This window comes from Cibotium barometz, chromosome 60, assembly GCF_041138505.1.
Source record: "Cibotium barometz isolate CiBa-2024 chromosome 60, ASM4113850v1, whole genome shotgun sequence".
Taxonomy (NCBI): domain Eukaryota; kingdom Viridiplantae; phylum Streptophyta; class Polypodiopsida; order Cyatheales; family Cibotiaceae; genus Cibotium; species Cibotium barometz.
Genome location: NC_141105.1, coordinates 11760223 through 11779417, shown reverse-complemented (window position 1 = coordinate 11779417; position 19195 = coordinate 11760223). Strand labels below are relative to the sequence as shown.

The window sequence follows — 19195 nt, the reverse complement described above, 5'->3', positions numbered from 1 at the left end:
GAAAATCTATTGAGGAATAATACACATGGAAAGACCTTCCTTTTGAGCTATAACATGCAAGAAATCATGAAGCACATGTAGAGAAACAAGCTGCCTAAAAAATGACTTGCTTAGATCGTTAGATGGAAAAGCTCTTAGGGGATAAATATTAAAGTGTAGGAATATGTTTTGGTCCATAGTAAACAGTAGAAAGTAAGGAGAAATGGAAAGTTCCTGGTCTTTTCTCTGCAGGCAGAGCATAGAGTGTTTTGGCCAGGCAGTGACAGGTAACGGCTTTTGTTTGTTCAATTCACAACAGTTGGTCAGTAAACTGAATGTCCAAGAAATTAGCCAAGCACAGTTCTTGCCTCTTCTTCTTTTCTATGCAGGTATTTTTGTTGTAAAGTTGGTGTGTAATCTTGTTTATCCTTTTCATGGGCTTAAGAACATTTACAATCATATCTTAAACTGTAGGCTCCTACAAGAAGTACCACACTAGGTATGAAAGTGGGCAAAGGCCTCTATTAAGAAGTGGCTACAGTATCACACAAGCTGGACCAATAACATACATATTTGGAGGGCGTATCACCAATTATGTGAAGGTACTATTGTAACGCAGTTCAATATCATATTTTTCATTTGTAGTTTGTACTTTCGTACTTCACAAGAAGGGTTATGTTTAGGTGGAAGAAATTTTTGCCATTGATTCTCGTACTCTTCTTTGGGTAAAATTGTCCACAAGTGGAAGTATACCTACAGCTCGTGATGGCCATGCTGCTGCTTTTGATGGCAATAAGCGGTAATATTGTTTACATAAATATATTTATGTATTGTTTGGCAATAAGAAACAGTAATAAAATCTAAGCTGCATTCATAAGGCTTAAAATACCTTATTTATTTTTGGAAATGTGAATGGGAAGCACCACATTAATCATGGCAGCAGGGTGTTATGCCATCATCCTGGAAAGGACTAGTCAGACTAGTTCCAAAGAAGCAGATTGTCCTGTCCTTGGATATGGGGTAAATCAGTCAGGCAAGGTTGCCTTTTCAATGCATTACTATATGCAATTGCCACTCCCCCTTTGCTTCTATATATGGACAAACTCACATATCAAGGGCTTTTTCATAGTTTGCAATTGCTAGATGGTTGTACCATATTCTTAGATGTACCATATTCTTAGATGTGCCCCTGATTCTGCTCCCTGTCCTCCCCACTGGTTTCCTTCATTATCCAAGCTTGGAGCAGTGTGCGGATTTTTTTAATGTCATAGACTCCCAAGCTCAGTAGATGAGGTTAACAGGTAGCCCATTATGTGGAACAACCTTATCAGAGATGATCTTCTCAAACCCCTTGGTACAGCAGGGTATATGTAGTGGCTAGTAGGCTGGGAGATGCCGAACTACAGTACTTGACGGGAAGAATTTTAAGTGTCTTCCAGATGATGAGAGAGAGGCAACTACCCAACATCTCAGAGGGAGTCACCTAGGGATTGCACAAATTTTAAGTGTCTTAAAGATGATGAGAGAGAGGCAACTACTGAACATCTCAGGGGGAGTCGCTGACGGATTGTACATATTGATGCAGCTAAACCTAACCACTGGATCACTCGTACATTTTTACATGAGTATCATCACTTGTGGTTCGTTTTTTTTTCTGGGATACGCGTGCCCCTTCAGGTGTTGGGATTCCCGAAGCCAGAGGAGGAAGAGGGTGTTGCTTTCTATTCCATTCAGTCTGGATGGCAGATGGAGAGATGTGATGTACAAGTGATCACACCGGGCTCTGTGATCCGTCCAGTGAGAGTAGTGGGTTGCTCTGGGAGCGTTGGTATATTGATCCCTCCCCAGTGATGGTTACTCATGCCTCGTGGTGCCTATGGCTATATGGTGGATGCCCTATCAGATATCTACATTGAGACCTTGGTGAGTGGGAATGGACTGATGTGACTAACCCCATGAGGAGCATACCTTTCTTCACACTGTTTAGATAAACCCAGAGAGTTCCCAATCTTAGGCCTCACTGGGAGGTATATGACATTACCCCCCCCATTCAGAGGACATCCTAGCAGAGACTCTAGCACTCATACAGGCTAGATATCCTACTTCTTTTGGCTTTTTCTACACGGTGGGTTGCCCACCAACCAAGAGATTTATTTTTGATGTGGATTCCTCTTGAGTCTTGTCCTAGATGCCCATCTCCATCCAAGACAGTGTATCATTGCTTATCGGAGCACAAAAGAGCACAGAGGATCTGGGTATCTATAGCCCAGCTGTTGGGCAGATTGAGGAGTGATCCTATCTATATTACTTGGGGTGTTATTGCATGGTTGACTCAGTCTGGTCCTCAACTTCTTTTTGAGGGCAGGAGACAAGATCGTGTTATACTTGTTTGTAGTAGGGGCATAGCTCAGAGATGTTTGCTTCAGGATATCCCCACCAGTTATGATACACACCACCTCCGCTGAGTATTGACACCACCTGGGAGATTATTGCTAGTATTACGGCATGACATATTTTGAAGACCAGATGCTCAGAGGCCATGTCTATGACACCCAGTGTATTTGCAGTATATGGAGTGACATTATTCATACTCTTTTGGCCACGTGGGCCCATATACAGGGATCTTCTAGAGCTACACAAACATGGTTTATGAGAGAGTGGAACCATGGTATTTTCTTCTTCTCCAATCCTACGGGGCTTTTATAGCAGCGTAGTGCCCCCGATTGGTTGAGATCTCTCTACCTTTTGGTTTGAGGTCTCCCTTTGTATGATTTTATGTTACTTAATAGAAGTCTCTTTTCTAGAGAAAAAATACAATAGCTGGATGATACTTACACGTTACACTATAAAAAGTATTGTTTTGTGATGGAAATAATTAAAACCATGATTAGGCATAGCTATTGAACTATTTGGCTTGACAAGCATTGGTTGAAGAGACAACAAGGCCTTCACATTAGGACAGAGAATTCTCTTGCTTTAATTGCATTTATTCTTTTCCTTGTAGGTTATATGTTTTTGGAGGTCGTAATGAAGAGAACAAGCTTTTGAATGATGTTTACTATCTTGATCTTAAAACAATGACATGGTTTCAGGTTGGGTTTTCATATTTCTTTTACTTTAGCAGCGTCTTTAAACTAGTTTGTGCTTGAATCCACCTTATTTTGTAAGGTATCTTGATATTCATACACTTACTTTATACATGCCATTTTATACATGCCATGTGGCAAAAATAAGCAAGCTTGATTTTTTAAAACAAAGCTCATACCTGCTGGAAGCAAAAGTAGACACATCTTGCTCCTGTATTTTTACTAAATATGCTCTGGCATGCTCTCACAGTTTGTATCATAAGAAAATGCATGGTGTGTGCTCTCATAATGTAATTAATCGTATTGAATAAAACATAACATTTGTAAACTATAAAGATTTGAGAGCTATTGAAGAATCTTAAAAAACTCTATCAGTGTAGGATCTTGGAGGTCCTGTCTGTGGCTTAGCCTTTGCCAAAGAATGTACAGTATGGAAACTGAAATCTGTTTCAGAAGGCTGTGAAACGTTTTGTATGATACACCCAAGAATTCAAAATGTTTTAGCAGGGACCCAGACGTTGGCAAAAAATCCATTTAGGCCTTGATTTGGATTTAAATAAAGGGAGGGTGCCCACTTTTCTACCTCCTGCTTAAGCTTTGTAGACAATTACTCATTTGATGTTAATTCTTTGAGCCACCAAGTCTCGTTATGGCATATGTGAAGTTTTTTTTTGCCCTTCAAAGTTGCGTTAAAAAAAAGAAAAAACTCTATTAAGTATAAAAAGTTCTGTACAAAATTACAATCATAGGGCAGAAGAGACATCATCCCTAAATGCAATGTATACACGGCCAACGTGAGATACCGTGATGCCATACAAGTCCAGACGGAGTAGATGAGAAGAAAAACCCATGGTCCCACTCCCTCATAAACACAGTATGCCTAGCTTGCGCATATCTGAAAAAGTTCTTGTATATGAGCCCAAATGTCCATCAGAGTATGTATAATAACTTCCCGAATGATGCATGTGGACTGAATATGATAGGTTTTCCATAGCCTCTATGCATTTAGCCCTCAAAATTTTCGAAGTTGTGACACTGGCAATAATCATGTATAAAGTGTCCACTTTGCCATGGAGGATCATAAATTGCAAATTAGGAACTTGCTCCAAAGTGCATCTACCAACCATTATTCAAGTGCCTCCAAAATTTGGCTTAGATGTATCATGATGGCCTTATCCTGAATGAATCCAAAAAAGAAACTGCAGAAAGAGACTTCTATAAAATCATACATAGGGAGATCTCAAGGAAGCGGGGGAACTATGCCAATCTATGTGTTATGAATTAAGTCTTGTAGAAAGGTCTTACTAAGCACCTTGTCTAGGAGTTTCTGGACAATTTTTAAGGATTTTGTGAGAAAATTTGTGCGAACAAGGCATTGCCAAGGCCATCGAGAACCCTATTTAGACGAAAAGTTTTTATGCTCACAAGGCAAGAAGATTTTGAGAGCTCTAGTATGATGATGACATAGTGTGGGACTGAACCTACTAGGATCAATCATTAAATCAAAGGTAATTTTGTACTTCTAATGGATTGTTGATGTTTTGAAGAGTCATCCTAGAACTTTGAATTTCTCTTCACTAGGAAGAGAAATTTCCAGGCCTTGCAAAAATGTGGCAGGGAGTTCAAGATATTCCATGTCAAGTAAGAGATTTGCACATTCTTTCTTTCAAAGGGCGGATATTAAAAGTATCTAGTTAGTTTCTAGGCAGACAAGCAAAGATCTTCCTTTTTGTGACATGATCTTTTTGGGGTTCCTTTTTTTTTTCCCCCTCTAAGAAATGAGACTTGTATGAAGTATGAACAAATATACAAAAAGAAGATTTCAAACCAAAGAAGGGGGAAATCTCAACCAATCAGGTGCCTTGTGCTGCCAACAAGGTCCCATATGAGTGGCAGTGAAAAAGATGCCATGAGCAAAAGCCATGGAATCTGAAGCAAGGAAAAGGCTTTGAAACGCGAGCTCCCCGAACCCCCGCCTCTGTCGACTGTGTCGCCCCCCATTCTTCCTCCGCTCCCCCTCCTTCCTCCCCCTGTTAGCCCCTGCTTCTGCCCGCCTCCCGCTGCGCGCTCCTTCCCTTCCTGCTCTCCTTGTTCACCTCCCCTCCTCTCTCCGCCTCCCCTCCTTCCTCCGCCTCCTCCATTCTGCGCAGCCTTTGCTGCGCTGCCCTTCTTCCGCCCTTCTTTGCTTGTGTGTCCAGCCCTCTTCCCTTCCCCTTGCTTCCCTCTGTTTTTGCCCCTTTTCCACCCTCCCTTCCTTTCCTCTGCCTCCTTGCCTGCCCCTTCCCCTTGGTTAGGATTTCTCCTCAGCCGGGTTCAAGTTGGCCTTTTTCTTCGATTAGCATCATGGCTAATCAATCTCCCTTGGCCGGCCGAACCATTGTTTTCTCCGAAGCCGAGCTCGTGGTCCTCTACGGTGAAATCGAGAAAGACTCCAAAACGACCCTCATTGGCCAGAATCTTTGGATCTCACCTTTCCCGTCTCCAGGCTCGGAATTGGGTCCTGGTGGCTCTGTCCTCTGACCTCGCCTCACACTTTTCGAGATGTCAGGTTGCTTGGAAGAGGTTTCTTCCAAGTGGATATTGATTCTGAGGACGCAGCCTCAAAGGTTTTGAAGGGCAGCCCTGTGCCATTGGGCCCGAGGAAGATATTCTTTTTTCCCGACTCCAACTATTTTGACCCTGTCGAGGAAGACTGGAACCCTTTCCCGATTACTCTCAGATTCCCAGGTCTTCCTCGTGTATATTGGCCTATGTTAGAGGCCATCAGGTCCGCCGCCTTTGGGCTGGTTCTTCAAGTGCCCCCCCTCCACGCCTTGCCGACATCTTCTGCCCAGGTGGTCACTGCCTCGGCGGATGCTGTCCCCAGGGTCACGGTTCTTGCCCGTAACATTGAGCTCTTTGGGGACTATGTTTTGCTTTCGGGCCCTTGTGGCCCTTTGAAGCAACTATGGAGATTGTAGGTAAACCTAATCAGTGCCGGGTTTGTCACCAACAGGGTCACTTTGCTCGAGATTGCCCTCGGGCTCAAGGTCATGGGAGGCCTCGCAAGCGTGCTTCTCAGGCGCCACCTGCCTTGCTTCCTTCCCATCCTGAAATCCGCCAGGTGTGGTGAGCTGCTCTCACGCCGCCCCCCCTGATGCGATTGATGGGAAGGCTTCCTCGGTTCATGTATAGATAGATGATGTTTCTGGTGAGAGGGATGTGTAAGCTGATGCATCTTTGCAGAGAGATGATATCTTAGATCATGATGGTTTTGTTGAGTCCTCTCTACTTGGAGGGGGCGATATGCAAGATGTTCAGCGCAATGGGGATCATGTATTGCAGGATTTTCAGCATGATGCCATTGCCCTTGATGCCCCGTAGGGCAAACAGGTTTCTAAATTCTCGTACATATGTAGGTACTGTGCAGGGCCTCGGACAAGGGCATGTCAGTGGACTTTGCCCCGTGGATTATCCCGTCCTCCAACATTATGAGAGGCGTCCTCAGGCTGCCCATCTTCTTCTTAGATCGGGGGTCAAACCCTCTTCTCTTCCATGAGAATCGTCTTATGGAATGTTCAGGGCCTTCAAACGAGGCTTTTGTACTCAAATGGGTGGCAGATGCATTAAAGAGTTTTTCTCAGCACACAGGCCTTCGCATAGTAGGGATTCTGTGAGGTACTTAGGATTCACAGGGTGAGGTTCAGATTGAGCTTGATAAGGTGAGGGGTATTGCTTCAAATTTTTATGGGTCTTTGTTGACTGCAGAGGTGCCCTCTCCTCAGAGAGATGTGGCACGGCAGAAAGTTTGGGAGTGCATGCCCAGGCTCATTACAGATGCTATGTGTTCTTCCATGGATGCCTCTTTCTTGAAGGATGAATTCCTTCATGCACTGCATGCTCTTTCCAGTGGTTCATGCCGAGGGGATGATGGTCTTTCTCCCGCCTTCTTTATTCTTTTTTGGGATCATATTGGAGATGCTATCATTGTTTCCCTTCAGGAAATGTGGTTGTCGGGTATGATGCCGCCATACCTCAGGGAGGGGCTGGTTCACCTTATCCCCAAGAGTGGGGACAAGACTGACATCAAGGAATGGAGGCCCATGACCCTCCTTGGATCTGCATATAAAATCTTAGCTAAAGCCTTGAGTATAAGGTTGCAGCCGATTCTCCAAGGACTATCCATGATACACAGAATGGGTTCCTCCAAGGAAGGAGTATATTTGATAACATCTTTTCTTTCTGGGAAGCTATCGAGTGGGCAAAGTCTAGTCAGTAGCCTCTTGCCATTCTTCTGCTTGATTTTGAAAAAGCTTATAACAGAGTGGATTGGGGTTTTTTGGAGGGCACTATAGCACACATAGGGGTTTTCCCAAAACTAGATCAGAGGGGTGTCCTGCGTATACAGGGAGGCTCATTGCACTATTTTAGCTTGTGGGGGGCGTGGCGAGCGTTTTCAGATTTCCCGTTCAGTGAGGCAGGGATGTCCCCTCGCTCCTTTACTGTACCTCATTGTAGCTGAGGCTATGAGCAGGTTTCTTGGGGCTGCCCCTGGTGTTGTGGGTCTTAGGCTGCCTTTATGCACGGAGGAATAGTTTTTGGATTGTGAGTTAGTAGATGATACGGCATTGCCCGGGCACCGATGAGGAGCGCCTGAGGCAGCCATTGATCTGGAACCCCTTGATTCGACTTCCCAGCGGCCATATGGTTGGATCACGGCCTCACGTGTCATGGGGCCCGTTGAGCTTCGGCCCAGCCCAGTCCCTAGACGACTGGATATGTTTTCAGCAGCTGCCTCTAGAGGCTCAGGAGAGGAGACTCAGTGGGATGAGGGGCAGAGAGTCGATGAGACAGGACATTGAGGCGGCCATCCCCCGGGAGTGGCGGACCCCAGTACAGGACCCTCCACCTCCACAGTGGATGGGTGTCTTTACTCGGCATGAGATCCTTCTAGCGGTCTGCGGCACAGCAGAGAGAGTCGCCCCACTCACTTTCGAGGTGGGAGAGGGTGGCCAGCTTCAGAGGACACGACTGGATTTGGATGGGCTCCAGGGTTGTATTCTTCAGAGGGTGCGGGTGGTCGGCTTTCATCAGAGACAGTGGCATGTAGACCCCTCACCGGCCTCGATAGGGGAGGACTGTTCTTGGAGATTATGGGCTTGGGACAGCAGGCCTCTTATTCGCCTTCAGTGGGATCCAGGTGAGTGGTTTTGGCGAGATCCCTACTCGGCCCCCACCAGCCCTGGCATCCCCTTTTTTCAGTACACAGCGAGGCTGGGGCGGCGGATTCAGAGGCACAGGATAGCGAGCACCCCGGCGGCGGCCGAGCATTGGCGGCGACAGGGGCTCTCCCCTGCCTTTCTTAGGGACTTCTGGCAGCGCCTTTGGGCCAGCTTCCGGCCCCGGAAGGTGACGCTTTTTCTCTGGCTCACAGCGCATAGAGGACTGGCTGTGGGGGCTTGGCTAGCTTTTGGCAGACACCCAGCGTCCTGCCCTCGGTGCGGCCATGCACAGGAGTCGCAGCGGCACTGCTTATGGGATTGCCCACAGGCTCAGCAGGTATGGCAGCGCGCTCTCAGGATGGTTTTTGCAGGCTCACCAGGTGAGATGCTGGTGACGTGGGGTGCGGTGGCTTGGGCCACGGACAGCGGCCCGGCCCTTGGATATGAGGACGTCCCTGGCAGTGCGACCATCCAGGTCTCTGACAGGGCGATGGCGGTGGTTTCGACGCCAGACTTCTCTTCGGCAGCCCCTCAGGAGGGGGTCGGGCACAGATGGGAGATGATCAGCAGCATGACGGCTTGGCACATATGGAGAGCCCGATGCAGGGAGGCCATTGACCGCCAGGCGACTCCACCGGCGGAGGTCATACAGGCCCTCTGGGTGGACATCATTCACACCTTGAGAGGACACTGGGGGGGAAACTCCAGGGCGACTCGGACCGCATGAGAGGGCGCCGCAAGGCTTTCCTCCGCACGTGGCAGCCTGGCCCTTTCCTCACCACGAGGGGCGAGGATGTCACTTGGCACTATAGGCCTCCAGTTTGGCTTTTCTCACCTCCCACATGTACTACTAGGTAGCCCCCCCAGAGAGCGGCCAGCCACGGGGGTGGAGCTCAGGTGTTCACTGTGTTTTTATCCCTCCTTGCGAGGTGAGCTTTGTAGCCTTATGGCGTTTTCTCATTAACTAATAGAAGGATCGTTTTTCCCAAAAAAAAAAAAAAAAAAAAAGATGATACGGCATTATTCCTTGAGGCTTCACATGCTTGTTTATGTGCTTTCCGGACAGCCTTGGAGGCCTTTTGTTTGGCAGCAAGAGGTACTATCAATTGGCATAAGTTAGTTGGTTTTTGGATCAGTGATTCTCCTCTTGCAGATTGGGGTGCAGATGTTGGTTTTACTTGGATTGAGAGAGGATGCTCTGCCAGGTAGCTTGGTTGTCAGTTGGGCGTTGACATCTCCCCTGCACAACACTTTGCTGCAGTGCTCTTAAGCATTAAAAGCAAACTTCATCACTAGAGTAGGAGGAAGCTCGACTTGGCCTCTAGAGCTTTGGTGGTTAACCAAGTTTTGCTAGCCAGGGCTTGGTTTATTGCTTCGTGCTAGATTTTTCATAAGGGCTGCATTGGCCAGCTTCGTCGCCTTATTCGGAACTTTCTTTGGTTAGGGCTTGATGGAAATGCACATACCAGGGCTAGAGTTGCTTGGGAAACCATTATCAGGCCTAAGCAAGAAGGGGGATTGAATATCATTGACCCTGAGGTGCAATGTAAGGCTTTGCTTTGTAAGCTTGTTGTTAGGGGCTTTCTTCCAGGCACGCCGTGGAAGGACTTTCTCATGCAGCAGATCACAAAGTGTGTCCCTGTTTGCGGAGGTGACTGGACTCTCAGCTCACGCTTTATTTTTTCGGATGCAGTTCACTGCTCCCCTTCATCTTCCCTGGTTAGGTCCCTCCTACGGGCCTGGGACTGCCTGAGGAGTTTTTTGGTACACATCCCGCCGCGTTCACTGGAGGAAGCTTATCGGCAGCCCATTCTGTGGAATGATTTGATCTTAGATATGCACGGTAGGCCTCTTGGGGCAGCTATGCATATTCTTTGGGCTGGCGGGGAGGCCCTATGCCCCACAGTGCTAGCTTGGAGCCTCACCGAGGTGCAGAGATTGGATTTCACGTAGCATTTGAGAGGCTCTAGCCAGAGGATTGCACAGATAGATGCAGCCATTCGCAACCATTGGATTACTGGATCTTTCTTGGAAGGCCATCGTTATTCTTGGTTTGGGATTTTTTCTGGGACAGGTGTTCCTCTTCAGGTTATGGGTCTTCCCTTGCCTAGGGAGGATGACGTATCGGTCTCTTTTTTTTTTGTAGAGGATGGATGGCAGCTGGAGATATGTGATGTGCAGGACCTTAATGAGGGCCCCTAGATTCGTCCAGTCAGAGTTGTTGGCAGGTTGGGGAAGCACGTCTTTGTTGACACCCCCCCCCCCAAGGATGATCACAGAGAGTGTTAGCCTTTGGTTGTATGGTGGCTGCCCTATCAGACATTTGCATTGGGACCCTGGTGAGTGGGAGTGGAAGGATGCTTGTAACCCTTTGAAAAGCATGCCTTTTTTGAGTCATATGGTGCGGAATGCCAGACATCTTATCTTGGGACACATTCAGAGTGTCCCTACTCTTAGACCCCATTGGGAATCTTACGGCATTTGGACTGACATTCAGAGGGTATTTTGGCGGAGATTGTGGCATTCTTATAGGAAGGCACAGATTTCCTCCTTTATGTGGGTTTCTCTTCATGGTGGTCTGGCCACCAATCAGTGGAGGTCTGTTTTACTGGTGCTTGCCCAGCATGCCCTAGATGTGCAGGAGTTTCGGAGTCAGTTTACCATTGTTTATGGGAATGCAGGGAAACACAGAGAGTTTGGTCTGCGATTGCACACCTCTTTGGTAGGATTAAGAGGAATGCTATCATTTCTTTTGGCTCTATCATTTGGTTGACACAGTCTGGGCCTCACCTAAGATTCGAGGGGACTGAGCTTGGCCATTATGGTTAGGCAAGGAGTTGCTCGGTAGTGTTGTCTTCAGGATTTGCCACTTTCACACTTTGTCCCTCCGGCACAGAGGTTAGATTGCTCTTGGGATATTATTGCTAGCATCTCAGCCTGGAATATTTGGAAGGCTAGATGAACTGAGGCCATTGAGGGTACTCCCGTTCTTGTTTCTCAGTGTCTTTGCAGGATTTGTAGTGATATTATTCACACCATTAGGGCTACCTGGGCCAGAATCTAGGGAGGGCTGCGGAGAGGAAGCGCGACCAGTTTGTGAGAGAGTTGGACATTGGTATCTTTTTCACATCCTCTCATTCGGGACCCTATTGGCAGCACAGGGCTCCTGATTGGTTGAGATCTCCACCTTGCTTGGGTGTGAAATCTCTATTTTGTAAATTTTTTTGATACTTAATAGAAGAAGTTTCCTTTCTGAAAAAAAGAAAAAGAAAAAAAAGAAAAAGATGACATGATCCCACTCTCTTATAAAGTGGCGGCACTTTCTCCACAGCCGTTGAAGATCCCTGGATTCTGGCCCAAGTTGCCAGGAGGGTGTGGATGATATCACTCCAAATCCTGCAAATGCTCTGTGTATCATAAATCAGAGTGTTCTCAATGGCCTCAGTGCATCTAGCCTTTCACATGAGGGGGCACTCTTGAATTGAGAGAAGACTTGAGTAGGGCAGGCTAGGATTTTCAGGCTCTCAAGGAATGGGGAAGGTTCCTATGACAAGGAAACTCTCAAGATGGAGCCCTTGAATGGGTCTTTACTTTCATGCAAATATACAAACCATTGGCCATCTTACAGTTATGAAGATGACTTCCCAGGACACTAAATTTTGTACCATCAACGTATTTTTGACATAGAGAACCTGAAGTGTGTCATTTATGAAGTACAGTCATCAAATCCCTGAGAAAAGAAAGTTGGCACATGAAACATTTTCTCTTTCTACAAACTCTCATCCTGTTTTCTCGCAGCCTCCAGTTGAAGGGAGCATACCATCAATTCGTGAAGGTGCATCGATGGTCGTTATTGGGTCTCAACTTATTGTATTTGGTGGTCGAGATTTGCACATTCTTTCTTTCAAATGGCGGATATTAAAAGTATCTAGTTAGTTTCCAGGCAGACAAGCAAAGATCTTCCTTTTTGTGACATGATCTTTTTGGGGTTCCCTTTTTTTTTTTTTCCCTCCTAGGAAATGAGACTTCTATCAAGTATGAACAAATATACCAAAAGAAGATTTCAAACCAAAGAAGGGGGAAATCTCAACCAATCAGGTGCCTTGTGCTGCCAACAAGGTCCCATATGAGTGGCAGTGAAAAAGATGCCATGATCCCACTCTCTTATAAAGTGGCGGCGCTTTCTCCACAGCCCTTGAAGATCCCTGGATTCTGGCCCAATCCTGCAAATGCACTGTGTATCATAAATCAAAGTGTTCTCAATGGCCTCAGTGCATCTAGCCTTTCACATGAGGGGGCACTCTTGAATTGAGAGAAGACTTGAGTAGGGCAGGCTAAGATTTTCAGGCAAGGAATTGGGAAGGTTCCTATGACAAGGAAACTCTCAAGATGGAGCCCTTGAATGGGTCTTTGCTTTCATGCAAATATACAAACCATTGGCCATCTTGCAGTTATGAGATGACTTCCCAGGACACTAAATTTTGTACCATCAACGTATTTTTGACATGGAGAACCTGAAGTGTGTCATTTATGAAGTATAATCATCAAATCCCTGAGAAAAGAAAGTTGGCACATGAAACATTTTCTCTTTCTACAAACTCTCGTCCTGTTTTCTCGCAGCCTCCAGTTGAAGGGAGCATACCATCAATTCGTGAAGGTGCATCGATGGCCGTTATTGGGTCTCAACTTATTGTATTTGGTGGTCGAGGTAGTCGTCAACGATATAATGATGTCCATGTCTTGGACACTCAGGTTAGATATTTGGTCAAAAACATCTATTGCTAGATTGTTTTCTTGTTTTGATCAGATGCAGGTAGAATTTTAGGAAATTATTTGACGTTTATGTTTTAAACTCAAAGCATGCATCTTTGAACATGATTTTGTCTGCCACCCAAATAGTTGACACTAGAAAAAGAACATCTGTTTGCTGGAACTTGCCCATATGGTTAAAGCATCTAGCAGCCAAACTGTATTATTTAAGCTGCTATCTTAGATTAACAATCTCAGAATTTCTTTAGAAATTGTATAAGAATCAGGAGGCATATCCAAAAAGCAGAGGACTTCTTAAATTTGCAATTGATTATGGGAGTTATAGTCAGGAAAATTGTAGTGCCAAATAATTCTTTGCCAAAGGGTGAGAGTAGGGGCTGTCACCCCAAAAGTCATGACAGCACCAGGCCCATTCCAACCTGAAGGGACCCTGAAGGTGGATCCAGACAGAGAAGAATTCATAGAAACTTTCAGAAGAAACAACTAATCTTCCGGTAGTCTCTGGTCGTGCAGTCAACAGTTAGGGATGTGTGATTGATCTCCATGAGTTAAGTTGGCAATCCACCATGTGCTATCAGCCAAAAGAAAGATGTAATCTCTGAGCTTGTAATAAGAACTCCATATTCTTCTCCAAAATAAGGCCTCTACGGTTCTAATGAAATTGTGATTATCCTATGGGATGCCATAGATCAGGCCTGTGTGGAAGCATTCAGCTGAATAATACAACCAATCCTGGCCATATACTTAAAGAAAGGAAAGGTTTGATAGGGCCTTTGCGGGCTGTGGAGTGGGGTCTTTTCAACCCCTCTTCCTTGGATCTGGACCAAACATCCAGAAGTCTTGAATTGGGGCTGCAAAGGGAGTTTGCGTGTTATCACTTCCCACATTGTCCCACATCTGTGGTAGGAAGGAGCTCCGCATCCATCAGAAGATCTAGGGTGATCGTCCTCTGTATCCTTGATTCTCTCTCCATGAGCTAGAGATCTGCATCTCCTTCCCAATGCAAATACCAATAGCCAGAGGAGTGCATGTGCTACATGCATTGAGAAGTTCCTTGTTTAAGGCATGCATTTGTCAACTTTGGTAAATTAATCTTAATTACTCAAGATAGAAGAGAGATTTGCGCTGGATTAGGGTTCAATAACCCACTTAAAGGCCTCCACCTTGGGGTGTCTGCTTTAGTATCATATTGAATTGAGTACAATGCAGTTTTTATCCTTGACCTGAGAAACTTGACCTGAGAGAACCTTCCTTCTTACTGGGCTGAGCATTGGCCTGTGTATCTGGGCTGAATGGGAGGCAGGAACTTGCTAATCCAAGAACGAAGTGTGCCAAAGCAGCCTGCCTTTTGTGCATTGTACTTCTAGATTCGTGTGGTCTCGGATGATCATAGGGGGAAGAGGAGGGTCCTTTAAATAGGGCAATTTTCCCCTTGCAAACTGGTCGAGTAGGTCGTGGGCTGGTTTGCCAGCTTCACGTAGGCCGTTGTGATATCCTTGTGATGCTGTCCCGTGCATCCAGAGCGCGCACACTTTTTTTTGGGTGAAAACCACTATTTTATCTTATAATGGAGTACCCTAAAAACGAAAGGCTCTCATCAAAGTAAATCTAAAAGCAGTGGAAAAACACTTAGTAGTTCTGCCGATCAATCTGCAGCTCAAAACTATCATGCAATGATTGACGTAACGATCGATGGAAGTAAATATACATGTCGATCCGAGGTTGTGCAAATACCTCATAATTACAATCTAGCCATATTGTCCATATAGCTCAATATCTCGTCCAGCCAAGGAAAAAAGCATATTCCTGCAATTTGGAAGGATATCTTCTAAACATCGAGAACATTTTCCCAAATGTGACCCCAGGGAATCTTATTGTCATATGCGAAGATAGACGATTCAAAAACTCCCTTGTGTCAGTGCAAAACCATAGCAAATGAACAATACTTTCCATTTGATGATGGCATTGCAAACAATTTGGAGCCGCAATTTTCCACTTTGCCAAATACTCTCCTACCGGGAGCGTTCCTGTGAGGCATCTCCATAGAAAAATGTTATGTTTTAAAGGCGATTTGCTTTGCCATATCTTTCCTAAATTACCTTTCCACCAGCCCAAGGACTTATTAATATGCCACACCCGATCTGCATGTCCCTTTATCCATGGCTTTGGAAGCAGTAATCGATATGCCCTTGCCGCTGTCAATCCATAAAGAGGAAACTGTGTAATATAACCTGGTCGGCTGTTTTTTAGAAGCCAATCATCATTTTTTTTTTCCCAACCGATATATAGGACATATGCCCATGTCCTACTAGCTGATCAACGGTAAGTCTCCATACAGGATGGTAATGGGCTCCCAAATTCCATTGTCTTTGTGCTTGTGGAAATGACAATGGTCTGCCTTTAGTCCGTATGACATTTCCCACCTTGCAAATTCCTTTTCGTGCTAAAAAATAAGCTTTTCTTGGGTCAGCCACAGCCAATGGCATATCAATTGCTCTGCTCCAATGCACATTTTCATCTACCAGTGTGTTTCCAGGAGGCATTGGCCTATGTGTCCAATGCAAATGCATGAGCATAGACTTCTAGTCTTGGAGCAATCTGGAAGAGTAGGGGCTGGGGCAGCTTGGGATTTTTGCTTTTACCTCACCTACCAAGATATGCCAGTAGGAAAGATTACAATGCCCAAATGAATTAACTTTGTAACACGTACACATTATAGCCAGCATCCATGCCCATGGTTGTCCTTGTTCTACGAAAGTTATTATCATTGTACTTTTCCGAGCCAGTACATGGTAATGCACGTTTAAAATATTCAGTCCACCATGCATTTTAGGGCTGCAAACATGCTCCATTTTCAGTAGCCTCAAAGCCCTCTTATCAGGGCTAGTTTTCCATAACAGTTCCATTGCTGATGACATGAATGTGTCGATCGTTTTTTTTTCCCCAAATCAATAACGGCAAGAAGAACTGTATGTAAGCCATTATGATGGATTGTACTATATGCAGCTTGACATGAAAAGGCCATGTAGACGAGTGCCAGTAATCAACCTTGAGTTTGGCTTTTGTGAGCACCCATTCAATAGTTTCTTTGAAACATATGCTCCAAGCCAAAGGGTATACCAAATGCCTAGTGATTTGGCCTGGGGTTAGTATTTCTCCTGGCCAAAGTGTACTATGCCAATCCGCCTATTTTAGCGGTAACAAATTCGACTTTATAAAGTTAATTTTCAGCCCCGCTGTTTTTCCAGACAACTGCAAACATCCATTATCACTGTCAAATCCGTTAAGTATGTGCTGGGAAGAAAAAAGTGTCATCAGCATATGCCTGTGCAACCATTGATGATCCGTTTGGTTGCACCAGTCCATCTAATTTTCCTTCCCGAGTAACAACATCCATATACATTAGCAGAGGATGAATGGCAATTGCATACAACATTGCACTTAGTGGGCAGCCCTGTTTTACCGATTTTCCCAAAGTCGACGGTGATGACAATCCTTTACCAATGATACATTTAGTTGTGCTACCTGCATGCAACAAGTAGATGACTTCTGTCATTTTCAGACCAAACCCTAGATGTTTCATGGTGGTTGCAATAAGGTCCCAATGCACTGTATCAAGTGCTTTGGCAATGTCTACTTGCAGTAACAATACCTCGTGACCAGTATATTTGGCACACTCCATTCCCACATAAGCATTACATATATTGCCTATTATTTGTCGTCTGAGAATGAATCCATATTGGGTAGGATGCAACCCTTTGTTAAGCACACTAGCTCTTCTATTGGAGATTATCTTTGTCATCAATTTGTATAGCACTGGCATTAAAGTGATAGGTCTCCAATTAGCCAAATTTAGGCATACATTCTTTTTTCAAAGGCAATTTCACAAGGCCCTCTTGCCAGGAAGCAGGCATCACTCTTTGTAAACATGCAACATTTATCATTGCCAATAAAATGTCTTCCAATTCCTCTTGAAAATATTGAAAAAATTCCACAGTCAATCCATTGCATCATCCTGGTGACTTCCACTTACCCTGTCTGGCAAGAGTACTTTGCAATTCTATGTTCGTGAAAGGGGATTCCAACTGTGCATTTTCTTGTTGATTAAGAATTGGTGTGACATTTATAAGCATCCTGGATTTCTCGTTCAACTCTTCTCGTGAGAACTGCCTTGGTGTAGCAAAGTCTGATTGGAAGTGTGGTAGATTGCAAATGTGCCACACATTCCCTTTCAAGATCATTTACATCATTGGTCCAGTGACCATCAGTCTTTTGTACATGATGTGTGCTTTGCTTTTTTCTCTTAGCATTCAAGCCTTTATCTAGTAGAGGCTTTTGCCTAGCTCATATTTTCCATTTTTTCAATTTTCTCTGATTGTTGCAATCTATCATATATCATGCATTTAAAAGCTTTTCTTCTTCCTCTTGATTCAATTGCCTTGTTTGTTTAACCTCATGCAATGCCTGCACATATGCTTTGCAGCGGTTTATTTCCTTTCTTTGCCGTCCCATATATCATCTACCATATTCTATATAATGATATATTGCATCCCCCTTGCGAAGTTTCTCCATGCTAAGTCCTGATCATAGCAGGTATTTTCTCTAAGTAACGCAATGATTTTGTACACCTTTTCTTGATAAGTATTATGTGATAGGTAGGAGTTATTGACTATACATAGTTGTTTACATGGCAGTCTTACATTGTCCATAGCAATTTCAAAATGCATTCCCACCCATAATGGATAATGAACTGATAATTGTGGTTTGCAGGACTCGGATCCCCATTGTGTACATTTAACACATAGTATCTGTCAAGCCTCGCTTGATACCCTGATTTAGCATTATGCTGAAATGTGAATCCTCTTTTGTCAGGACAATTCACATTCCACATCTATTGCTACAGTGTCTCTAATAAATGTTTGCCAAGCCACTTTTCCTGGTGCAATCATGTGTGAATTCCCAGATGTGTTATCTTGCACTGATGGAGAGTTATTGAAGTCTCTTTACACAAATGTATTTGTCAACCAACGGGATAGATAGCCAACCTTTTCCAGAGTTCTGTCCTTTTAGTTGACACTATCGGTGCATATACACTTACAAATTCATGCATCTTCTCATTCAGCATACATTGCATCACGATGTATCTACCAAGAGGATCATTATAGGCAAGCATTGGTGTCAAAGCTGTCGGTATCATTATGCATGTGCTTGAATAATCAGCAGTTCCCGAATAAAATATAATAAAACCTCTAAAACAACCTACTTTTCTAGCAAAAGCATGTTAATCATGTTCCTGCAGGCAAAGCACGTCAAGATTTGTCGAAATAACATAATTCCAAAGCAACCTCCATTTATTAGGATCAGACAAGCCTTGTACATTATATGTTACATATTTACATGGTGTCGTGTTCATCATGCATCGTGCATATAATCATTTGCTAATACCAGATCTCTGTGTAGCTATCGTCCATTTGTTGCAAATATTTCATCCCTTCCTTCATTGCATTCAACTGATTCATGGATGTACATGTGGTCAATTCGCCCAAGGTGGAGGCCATATTTTTTTTATCCCAGTGCCTTGCAATCAATGGCTTATTTTTTAAGACCAGTGTTTGTCCAGCATTTGGTGTTATCCAACCATCAACATCTTTTCTTTGGTTGACTTGTTTGTGATAGGTGTGTAGGAGTAGAGTGCAAGAAGGGAGAAGAGATGGAAGCTCAAGCCATGACAATGATGGAGAGAGAGAGAGAGAGAGAGAGAGAGAGAGAGAGAGAGAGAGAGGGAGCACAATGGAGTAATGAAATGATATATTAACGTCTCTAAGAGGCCATAATGGCCTATGAGACCAAAATTGAGAGTACATCTGAAGTTGGTGTCTCATCAAAGAGAACAACTAAATGAGACTAAAAAGTACAATAAACTGATTGTCTTACATTTATAAGAATAGAATTGGAAGACTCCGAGATGATATTCAGTAGAAAATACTGGAAAATGTATATCAGGTAGATCCATGTATGTTGATCAGTTGAAGTGTTGCCCTCTCCTTAGATCAAATATTTCTGCCATGGGGCTGTCTAGAATGGAGAGGTCATAGAAGCGAGGTAGGCACCTCCTATGCCGAGCAATAATGGCTCTGATCTGGCGATGGTGAGGATGCC

The 19195-nt window shown here is 44.5% G+C and overlaps 1 protein-coding gene across 5 annotated transcripts in view; it reads left to right on the top strand.

The window, feature by feature from the left end:
• Positions 1 to 19195, top strand: part of LOC147604983 (dynein regulatory complex subunit 7-like) — a 321324-nt gene that overhangs the window by 85451 nt on the left and 216678 nt on the right. The window contains exons 7-10 of one of the 5 annotated variants that reach the window (XM_086794267.1): positions 454 to 581; positions 663 to 778; positions 2984 to 3071; positions 12887 to 13018. In XM_086794267.1, the coding sequence (XP_086650393.1) occupies positions 454 to 581; positions 663 to 778; positions 2984 to 3071; positions 12887 to 13018 (464 nt within the window). Of the gene's footprint in view, positions 1 to 453; positions 582 to 662; positions 779 to 2983; positions 3072 to 12886; positions 13019 to 19195 lie in introns of those variants that run through there. The other 4 variants (XM_086794266.1, XM_086794268.1, XM_086794270.1 and 1 more) reach the window with 4 other exon arrangements.